This window comes from Plasmodium brasilianum, chromosome 12 (genome assembly GCF_023973825.1).
Source record: "Plasmodium brasilianum strain Bolivian I chromosome 12, whole genome shotgun sequence".
Lineage (NCBI taxonomy): Eukaryota > Apicomplexa > Aconoidasida > Haemosporida > Plasmodiidae > Plasmodium > Plasmodium brasilianum.
This window is the reverse complement of record NC_090125.1, coordinates 2,020,085-2,031,581: the sequence shown is the minus strand read 5'-3', so window position 1 is coordinate 2,031,581 and position 11,497 is coordinate 2,020,085. Positions and strand designations below refer to the sequence as shown.

At 28.5% G+C, this 11,497-nt stretch overlaps 1 protein-coding gene across 1 annotated transcript; it reads right to left on the bottom strand.

The window, feature by feature from the left end:
* Positions 1-1,545: 1,545 nt before the first annotated feature.
* Positions 1,546-11,151, bottom strand: MKS88_004414 (MORC family protein; the record flags this gene model as incomplete). Its single annotated transcript, XM_067217590.1, has 1 exon — positions 1,546-11,151. One exon carries the CDS (start codon positions 11,149-11,151, stop codon positions 1,546-1,548), a length of 9,606 nt encoding a protein of 3,201 aa, XP_067072002.1.
* Between the last annotated feature and the right edge of the window lie 346 nt (positions 11,152-11,497).

The window sequence follows — 11,497 nt, the reverse complement described above, 5'->3', positions numbered from 1 at the left end:
TCGTTACATTTCGTTTTACTTTATTTTATTTTGTTTTACTTCGTTTTATTTCGTTAAATTATTTTTTTTATTCTTCTTTTCCTGTATTTTTTTATTTTATATTTTTTATATTTCTTTTTAATTATAAGTTATAAAAACATAGTGAAATGTTCGCTCAATTCATAAGGGAATAATAAAAATATTATGCATATTACAATATATTGCAAAAAATAAAAAGAGGTACATACTTTAATATGTATGATTGGATTGTATAACTGTATATATACATCTCATATACAATTTTTTCAAACACAAAACAATGATGAAAAATGTTATAAAACAGAAAAATGGAGAAGTTTTTTAAGTGAAATAAGGCATATAAAAAATGGCAAAAATTAAGTTAACAAATACACATACAATATAATCTTATACATACATATGTTCATGTGAGCATATATATATTAAAAAAAAAAAAAAAAAAAATATATATATATATATATATATATATATAATATTTACATACTATATATAGGGATTTTTATTCCGTCTTTATAAAAAAAAAGAAAAAAAATTACATTAAAAATAATATCATATAACTGCATATCTGCATTATTTTTTTTTTTAAAGAAAACAACAAAAGTTTACAAAATAAAATATAAAAATATAGGCATTTTTATATGTAGGTACGTATTATGTGTATGTGTTCAAGCATGTGTATAAATGGTAATTTCTTTAAGAAAGTTGCATTACTGTTAATCACTGACCATTATTATAATTATTCAAAAAATTACACTAAGATTCTATAAATACAATAATTAACTATAAGCACAAGGAAAATAAATTATTAAACATTTTTTTATATATAAAAAAGTTCCCATTTTTTCTGTATACAAGTAAAATTTCCCATTTTCCCTCTTTTGGCATTTTCATAGCTTATTCGTTTTAAGGTAAAAAAAGTGAATTAAGATGAAGTTTCCATCAATTATATCTTTATCTTCACACAATCTTTTAAAATTAATCATTTCTCCTCTTTTCATTGAACCATTATACCCTTTTTTTTTAATACTATATCGAAATTGAATAGCAGCTTCCATCATAACAACATGTTCAACCTTATATCTTTACATAACAACCGCTTTACTTCCCCCTCCCCCTATATACTTCTTTGCTTCACTTTCTCAATAATATTAAAACATATAAACTCCTGTTACACACTTATTTTCCTTTTACTCCTTTATTTATTGAAGGTCCTTTTATTATCCTTCATTTCTGCACTAATATTTTTAGCTTCCATTTGTGGTTTCCTTTTTTCATAAATAATCGTACTATACCGATGTAGCTTTGGGGCTAAGTTTCCTATCTCCTTACTATATTTAATAATTTTACACATGTCAACACTATGAAGCTTCGTTCACTTCTTTTTATTTCCATATATGTTAACATTCTGTTCTTTATAAATAAAATATATAATTCCTCCTTCATCTTATAGTTAATCTTGCCAATTATCTTGTTTTTTTTTTTTTTGTTGTTGTTGTTGTCTTTTCAGTAATATGCCACCCTCCTCCATCAGTCCGAGTAATTTTCCTCCTCGAATTTATTTTGCTCTTCATCATTCGGTTCGTCGTCATAAACGTCTTCCTCATTTTCATCTACATCTTTTTGTCCATCTTCTTCAAGGTCGTATTCTTCGTCTTCCACTTTTTGTTCCTCATCCTCATGAATCTTTTGCTTTTTTCGTTTTTTTCCCCCTTCCTCCTCTTCTTCTACCTCTTCCTCTTCTTCTACCTCTTCCTCTTCTTCCTCTTCTTCCTCTTCTTCCTCTTCCTCTTCCTCTTCCTCTTCTTCTACTTCTTCTAATTCTTCCTCTTCTTCTCTTCCTCCTTCTACTGCTTCATAACCATTTTCATCATTTTCAATATCTCTTTCCTCGTTTTCCTCCTCTGCATTTTTTATTTCTTCTTCTTCTTCTTCTTCCGGATCGTAATCTTCATCATCATCGTCTTCTTTTTTTTTCTCCTCCTCTTCGTCCACTAATTCTTCTTCATCTTGATCACTATTTCCCTTTTTTATTTGTTCTACCTCATCCTCGCCTTCTTCCTGTTCTTCTATTTCATCCTCTACTACTTCCTTATCTTCCTCATCTTCTTTATCTTCCTCATCTTCTTCATCTTCCTCATCCTCTTCCTCTTCTTCATTTTTTTCTTTTCTGTCATCTTGGGATCTCTGCGTATGTTGATGTTGTTCGGTATGTTCTTGTACTCCTACTATTTCATCTTCCACTTCTGCTTCTATTTCCTCTTCTACTACTTTCATTTCTTCCTCCTTATCCTTCACTCGATTAAATTTATCTTTTTCCTTTTTATTTGATGAATCACTTTCCCTTTTCCTAATTTCCTCCTGAGGCTTCTCAACGGTTTTGACGGATTTCTTCTGCTGCTGCTGCTGTTCTTGTAGTTGCATTTGATGTTGTCTGTTTTCCTCTCGGTGAACTTCCCCTTGATCTTCTTCCGCTTCTTCCTTTTCAGCATCTTTTTTTGTTTTTTCCTTTTCATTGTAGATAATTTTATATGCCTTTTCATGTTCATTATCTGAATCATTTTTCATTCTTCTCATACTGTACTGCATTTTTTCAAGGTACTTTTTTAATTTTAGATCTCTTGATTCTCTCCATTTTCTTAATTTTAAATTATCTTGGCATATTTGAAGATAATACTTAATTAAGCTAACCAATTTTTTTTTAAAGAGAAGGAAAGCATAATTATTTTCATGTATAAATTCTTGTTTACTAATAGACGGTTTCAACCAATTCGGTACATTAACAACACATGTTAATGCATATTTATATAAATTTCCATCATAGAGAGATGGATTCGGGGGATACTTGGATAAAAAGAGGTTATAAGCAGAATCTATAAAAGGTGCATCTAATCTTTTTATCAATCTGTTTTTGTAATATAATAAAATACCTGCTTCACATACTCTATTCACCTCTATAGATGTACTGTTGTTGTCATTTAAAAAACCCATCATAATAAAGGATCCATATTCATAATCAGATGGAGTAAATAAATAATGAAATTCCACCATTTTATATAATTTTTTTCTTAAAAAATTGTAGAGAGTATACTTGCTTGTATTATTTATATAACATTGATCTTTTATTTTTAAATTTTCCATATACAAGTTTACATAATTTTCTTTTCTTGCTTTTTCATTGTCATCATTTTTTATTTCATTATTATTCATATTTCCTTTCTTTTTATTACTCAGATTATTATTTTCATTTCTTTCACGTTTGTTTTTTGCTCTCTTACCTCTTTTTCCTCCTTCTTTAATATTACCCTTACCCTCTTTTTCCCATTCCATTTGTTCATTTCCATTATTATCAGCACACATTTCTGTTTGTGCTTCATTATTCTCTTTTTCAATCTTACCCTCATCTTCTTCTTGTTCTTCATTCCCTTCATTATCTTCACCATCCTCATCTTCCTCTTCATTATCATCGTCATCATTATCATAATCTTCTTCTGCACTTGCATCTGAGTCATTTTTATTTTTATCATTGTCCTCTTTCGTTTCTTGAGATATACCATATTCTAAAGCCTCTTCTAATTTTTTCTTATCAAGTAATGTTAGTCCACTATCATCATTATTATCATCATCCTCTTCATGTACACTATTTACATTTCTATCAACAATTTTACCCCTCCCCTCGTTTAGTTCAACCTTCTCACTTTCCTTCTTCACGTTTCCACGACCTTCTTCCTGTTTTTGCATCTTCTCAGCCTCTACGCTTTCTGCATTTGTTGTATTTGTATTTTTTTTTTCCCTTTCTTCCTCCATTTCCAACTGTCTTTCTACTCCTACTTCGCTTTTTACAGTCAACTTACTATTATCATTATCATTCATATTAACCAAATGGTCTTTATTCCACGTCTTTTCACATTTCTCATTAACAACTATGTCCGTAGTATGCTCCTTGTCAACATCTTCTTCCTTTACATGATGATGATTGTCATTATCATTCAGTTCCGCCGTTGGGTTATGCACTTGGTTCTTCCCTTGTTCATTATCTTCTTCCATTTTACTTCCAATTTCCTTTTTATCTCTTATCTTTTGATTCAAATCAACATTATTATTTTTGTTCTTTTTTTTGTATCCTTTTTTCCCTTTTCCTTTTTTTAATTTGTTAATCTTTTTATTACCGCTATTATTATTGCTGTCTTCTTTTCTCATACATGTAGGTATGAGCAACGTGTTTTGTAAAAATATATTCGTGTTTCTTCTTAAATATAACCAATATAAATACGTAGAGAGGCAGTAATCTATACTATCCTTAGGATGATCCCATAAGGGGAAGATGGTACTAATATTGTATTTATCTTTTGATATAGAAGCGTGTAGATGAGAATTATAGTCGAATAAGTTTAATTTTTTTAGTGTACTATTATAATGTTTAAACTGCTCCAGGTCGTAAAATTTGGCTTCATTGGAGTTTGTCGATGACGCAGATGCAGGATTTTTTTTTGCGTCTTTCTTATATGCCGCACTATCATTATTATTATACTTAATGTTGTTATTGCTAATATTACTATTCTTATTGTTCTCATTGTTATTATTATTATTATTATTATTATTATTATTATTATTATTATTATTATTATTATTATTATTATTATTATTATTATTATTATTATTATTATTATTATTATTATTATTATTATTATTATTATTATTGTTATTATTATTACTAATGTTACCATCACACTGGTTGGCACTACCGATAGTACTGCCATTTAATAACTCTTCCTTTTTCAAATCTATATCGTTCCTATTCATACCATTATAAAGATTATTGCTTTTTTCTTCGTTTCCTGCACTATTCACGTTTTCATTTCTGGAACAGCTGCTATTCTTATTATCATGATCCTTAACATTTTCCTCGTTCGGGTAATTATTATTACTGTCATTACTGTCAATGTCCTTGTTATGATTATTGTTACGATTGTTGTTACTATTGTTGTTTCCTTCTTCTCTTTCATCCTTAACATGATCATACTTACAGTTATTACTGGTATTTTCATTTTTGTTATATGAAGGGTCCACATCAATTTCCAACTTTGCCTTCTTTTGTCTCTCTTCCTCCTCAAAATTTCCCTTTCGTTTAAAGTCTCTATTTTGGAGCTTAATATCTTCAATGCAGTGATGCCTATTCGCACTACTTGTAATTGTAGTCATGGTAGAGGTAGCTGTAGTAGTAGTACTACTTCCGTAATTGTTATGTGAAGTACCTTTTCTTTTCTTGTTATATTTAATCTCTTCTATAGTTAAGGGAGAACTACTCAAATAAATATTATTATTAGATGGACAAAATACAATAAAATCCATATCATCTCTAAAGTCCCAATATAATAATCTTGTTCCGCTATATGTACCTAAGATATTAATTTGTTCTGCTAACAAGCTAGGGCTATTAAATGGGGTATACGACATTAACAATTTTTGATGATGTCTATGTTCTGATTTATTTGCAATATTTCTATTTATTAATTCTTTATTTGGTAATTTCCACATACACAAAGGTGTAGCTAACTCTTTAGCATCACAATGATTCATTAACTCTAAAGATAATAGACCAATTCCAATTGTATTTATTGTTCTCGACATGATAGCACAACTTGAAGAAATTCTTGCAAAGGACATTTTAAAACCTACCCCATATTTTATATCAAATATACTATTAGCATTGTCATTGTAAAAATATTCCTGATCGTAATTTTTATAATAATAATCATCACTTTCATTCTTTGCTCCCTTTTTATTATTCTCTACGCTTTTACACGTTCCAGCAGCTGTCTTGTTGTTACCGTTTCTTACATCTCCTTTCTCCCCATTAGTATTTCCATCATTATTACCATCATTATTACCGTCATTGTTACCCTCCTTGTTATCATTACTATTACCATTACTGCTGTCATTCTTCGTAGCCGCATTGCTACCTCGAGTCTCCTTTTCTCCACATTGCTTTTCACCGTTATTATTTGTCCCCTCACAGTTGCCATTATAAATATTATTATCATTATTATCTGCATAATCGTCCTTTGCTTCTTTACCTTTTTCGTAATTTGCATTTTTGTTGTACTTTCCCTTTTGCGCGGCATGATCTCTACTTCCATCTGCCACAGCATACTCATGTGCCTTATTATTTGGAAACACCGCGCTTATACCACCATTTTGGTTAATATAGGAATTGTCTTCATTCGTGTACTCATTATAGTCATCTATTTTGATATTATTGATAAAATCAGTATTAGGTAAACTATGCTTTTTTATGTTACTATTACTACTCGTACTATCATATAACGAATTACTGTCATAATTTTTATAATTCCCATACATCCTTAAAATTCTATTCATTGCATTGAAATCTAGACCTTCCCCGTCATCTTGTATAGACAACATACCATCATGCTCAGGAGTTAACTCATACTTGATAAACACATTTTCTGCTGGATTTAATGCATGTACACAATTATCGACTAAGTTAGCAAAGGCACCAAAGAGCCATTTCTGTAACGTACAAAAACTGTACAATAAACTAATTGAATGTGTGTCTCTAAAATAGTAGAGTGGCATTTGAGTTGTTGAAATTTTTTCTCTTGATGAATCATATTCATGTACTCGTAATGGATTTTCTCCTGTAAGAGATAATAACCATGCATCACCAAATATTGTATTTTTTTTAAAACCACCTTGTATAAATATACAAGGGACAGGATTTTTATTTGCTCTACCTAATACATTCTTTGACTCGAAGAAACAACCTACGTGTCTTTGCCTAGCATTATATATGAATTCTTCATTATATAATTTACCTCTTAATAAATACCATCTTCTTTGTGAAAAGAAATATACATATATTTCATCACTTGATACTATTTTGAGTTTATTTTCTTTATTAATATAAGTTATTCCGCTACAAAGGAGCATCAATTTTTCTATTGTTTTTGGTTCAGCTCCTTTAAAATCTTGATGTCTTTGTGTTATAAAAATACTACTATAATTTGATCTACATCCTATTTTCCCTTCATACACCTCTCTTTTCCATTCCCCTGTTATTTTAATCTTTTTCAACATATTACTCGTATGAACCTTTTCATTATCCGACGAATCTTTATCACTCAATGGCATGGATATATATGCACTGTTACTATTATGGTTAATATTATTATTGTTACTACTACTACTACTATTATTGTTATTGTTATTATTATTCATATTATTAATATTATTAATATTATTAATATTATTAAAATTATTAATATTATTATTATTATTATTACTATTATTATTATTATCAAGTAGTGCACTGTTAGCTATATTATTTACACTTTCGTACGTATTTTTTTCAATTGAATTATTACTATGATAATAATTTCGATTACCCTGCTGACTACTATATGCATCAGTTTGGATCATGTCAATAGGGTTATACAGCGTTCCCTCCATAGAACTAGAGTTATTGTAAAAAAAATTTCTACACATATTCCAGTTACTCATCAAGTTATTATTACTTCCTGTCCCATTTGTCATTGCAGAGGAGTGTAATTTAAATACCCACATGTCATCTAGCAATTTCCTCTCCTTTATATTTTTAGATGCATCAAAATATTCTCCGCCAAATAAACACAAAGTATTTGTATCAGACCATACTAAATTCATTCCATATCTACCTATAGGTATTTCTTCACTTAAATAATTTATACGTATCCACGTATTTAATTGAAATAAAAATATCCACATATCATTTAAATTAACAATATTATTATTATATAAACATTTACCACCAAATATAATAACACCTTCTGTTAAATTTGATTTTTCTCCTCTTAAATGCTCACTCTTAGCTGGATATACAATAGAACAATGTTGATCTCTGGGTAATGGTATCTTTCCTTTCGTTATTCTTTGAGACCATTTACGTGTTTCCATATCTAATATATAAATATCGTTATAATATATATTTTCATTACTACCACCAAATAGAAATACGGACAAGCCATTTTTCAGAGATATCAAATGCGTAGTATGTCCATCTCTTTCTTCTGGGTAATTACCTCCTAAAGGTAACAGTTTATAATTGTAATAAATTAAACTAAATGTTAATGTATGATTAAAAGGAACCTTTTTATGTTTACTATTTGATCCCCCAAACATATATAATTTATTTCCAAATTTTACTATACTATGTCCATATAAATAGGCATGTGGTGACTCATTCATAATTTTTAACCATTTTATTCTTCCAAATACGGATGAAATTAAGATATTCTTAATATTATTCATTTTATATGTCTCTATATTTTTCTTTATGACTTTCATTAATTCCTCTTCATCATCAGATATATTGCTTCTGTTAAGATTGTTGCAGTGCATATTTAAATTCCTAGACGCACATAAATACTCGTGCGCACTCAACACTCCTTTATTGTTATTATTGTTCATACCGTTCACCATGTTGTTTAGGTCGCTCAAACTGCTCAACCCGTTCAACCCATTGAAGCCATTTATATTGTTCATGTTGTTGTTATTGATGCTATTATTATTGTTGTTGTTACCTCCAAATACGTTATCACCCCTTAAATTTAGTAAGTTGTTCATACTGTTCATACTGTTCATACCATTCATGTTGTTCACGTTGTTCATATTATTCATGTTGTTCAAATTTAGATTTTTCTTTTTATTCAAATTTAACAAATTATTACATGAATGCGCAAATTTGTCATTCTTCGCATATTCAAGTATGTTACTTATTTCCGCGGCTGTTTTGCCACTACTAAGGAATTTCTCTGCTTCCATACTTAGTCGATCATTGTTTAGCGAAATATTATTATTATGATTATTATTGCTACTGTTGTTGTGATTGTTATTGTTACTGATATTGCCATTATTATTGACGTTATGGTTGAGGTTATGGTTGTGATTGTGATTGTGGCTATGGCTATGATTACCTAAATTACTATTAGCAACGTTAGACAAGATACTAGAATAGATATGATTATTCAAAAGGGCACTATTCAAATTATGATGATTAAATAATACATTAGGTATGTTACTAACACTAGAATTATTTGAATTATGATTCATAAAATCATACGATGATTTGCTTAAGCCAAAGGCCGCTTCTATTCGTGCTAACCCAGACGCATCTGGAACGACATTCCTATTAGGATCTTTTTCTAATTTTCTAATTATGTCATGTAAAATATCATGACCCACTACTGCACCAATGTACGCATATATCTTTCCATGTGGTAATTCATTATTTAAGAAATCTGTAACTATGCCTCTTATACACACCCGCTGGTCTGGGGTTGTTATATTATGGTTGGCTAACACTTCTAGCAAATTAAAAAGGGTCGGTCTATACCCAAAATTTTCATTATATGACTGTTGCGATTTATGACTGTGACTACTGTGACTATTACTATGATTCATATTATTATTATTACCATTATTATTACTATTACCACTGTTGTTACTATTATTATTAATGTTATTGTTATTGTTATTGTTACTGTTACTGTTATTGTTACTGTTATTGTTATTGTTATTGCTACTGTTATTGTTATTATTATTGTTATTATTATATATGTGATTACTCGGATGCGAATTATGCGCACTATATATTTCGGAGTTGTGTTGATGGTTATGCATATGATGATTCATATTTTTCTGCCTATTTGTACATCCTAATTTATTATTTTTTATCATTTCACTATTTACATTCGCTGGTACTTGAGTTGTTCCAGAATTGCTACTCGTTATATTTTTGTTGTTATTTAAATTGTTCCCATTTGTATTATTATATAATTTACTATTTTTATCCTCATAATTTACATTATGATAGGGTAACAAATGAGATTTATTATGTGAGTGTGTATTATTATTCATTTTATTTAACCTTATTTGTTTTGTGTTTTGCATTTGCTGCAAGTGTGGATGAACTGATAAGGAAGACGTATCTTTTGATTGTGTAGATGATAAATTTGTTGATGGTACAATATGTGTTACCACATTACTAGTACCGAGAGTTTGATTTAAATTACAATTTGATTGATTTACAATTTTATTATTTTTTTTATTACACATAACGGAATTATAATTTTCGTTATTTTCAAAATTATCAAAATTATTTTTGGTATTTTTTACTAAATTAGTAATGGATGTTTGTTGCATACCTGATGATGCATTTCTAATATTATTATTATAACTACCAAACTTGCTGTTGTTAGTTAAATTACTTCCATTTAATACGACACTGTTATGAGTCGTATTATTATTATTATTATTATTATTACTGCTACTACTGTTAGTGTTATTGTTACTGCTATTTCCACTACTATTTGTGAAATTCACAGCAACGCTCGTGTTTTTATTATTACAATTACTATTATTACTGCAATTATTATTGTTATTGCAATTGCTATTATTACTGTTATTACTGTTATTATTGTTATTACTATTACTATTACTATTACTATTGTTATTATTACTATTACTGCTATTATTGTTACTACTATTGCAACTGTTCGTATTACTATTACTGTTTATAACAGTGGCAGTGCATGGATTGATGCTACTACTCTCAGTAGTAACAGAATTGCTAGTATTAACTAGTTTCAATCTGTTACAATTACTACTGCTACTATTATTATTACTATTATTTGTGTTGTTGGATGTTTTATTATTGTTAACTGATAAAGTTTTATTAAAATGAAAAAGTTGCTCTAGCCAATCGGCTATTTTTGTGTTAAAAATTCTCGTACCTGTGTTTATGTCTATGCCTTTTTTTGTTATATTTACACCTATACACTTATATTCTTCATTAATTTTCTGAACATGCAAGCTAACACCTTCACTATTTTCAGGTATAAAAATATCATATACTTCAGTATTTTTTTTATCGTGTATAGCCTTTGTTGGATCTAATATGAAATAAATTCCTGAATCATTTTGTAAACATTTAATTAAATCTAAATTATAATTTGCAATATTAAAATTTTTATTCATCTTATAATTTTCGCCTTTATGTAAATGACTGTTCAATGAATTCAGATGTTTCTCAATATTTTTTATGTCATCAATTTTTGATCCATTTATTTTATTCATTTGAACAATAACTTCATTTAACGATTTTAATTATTTCTTTCCTTTTGTTTCTTTTTATATCCCCTCCTTTTTATTTTTGTTTTTTTCTCTATCTCACTCTCTCTTTCTCTTTTTTTTTTTTTTTTTTTTTGTATATATATATATATATATATATATAATCTACTTCTTTCAAAATGTAACAGCTCAATTTGTAAAATTATAAGCAAAATTAATAACATATACTAGACTGTATATGTACATATATGTATATATCTACTAATACTCGTACCTGTGTGCACATGCTCATAAACATGCAGTGATATATGTATATATATATATATATATATGCTCACGCATGTAGTACTAC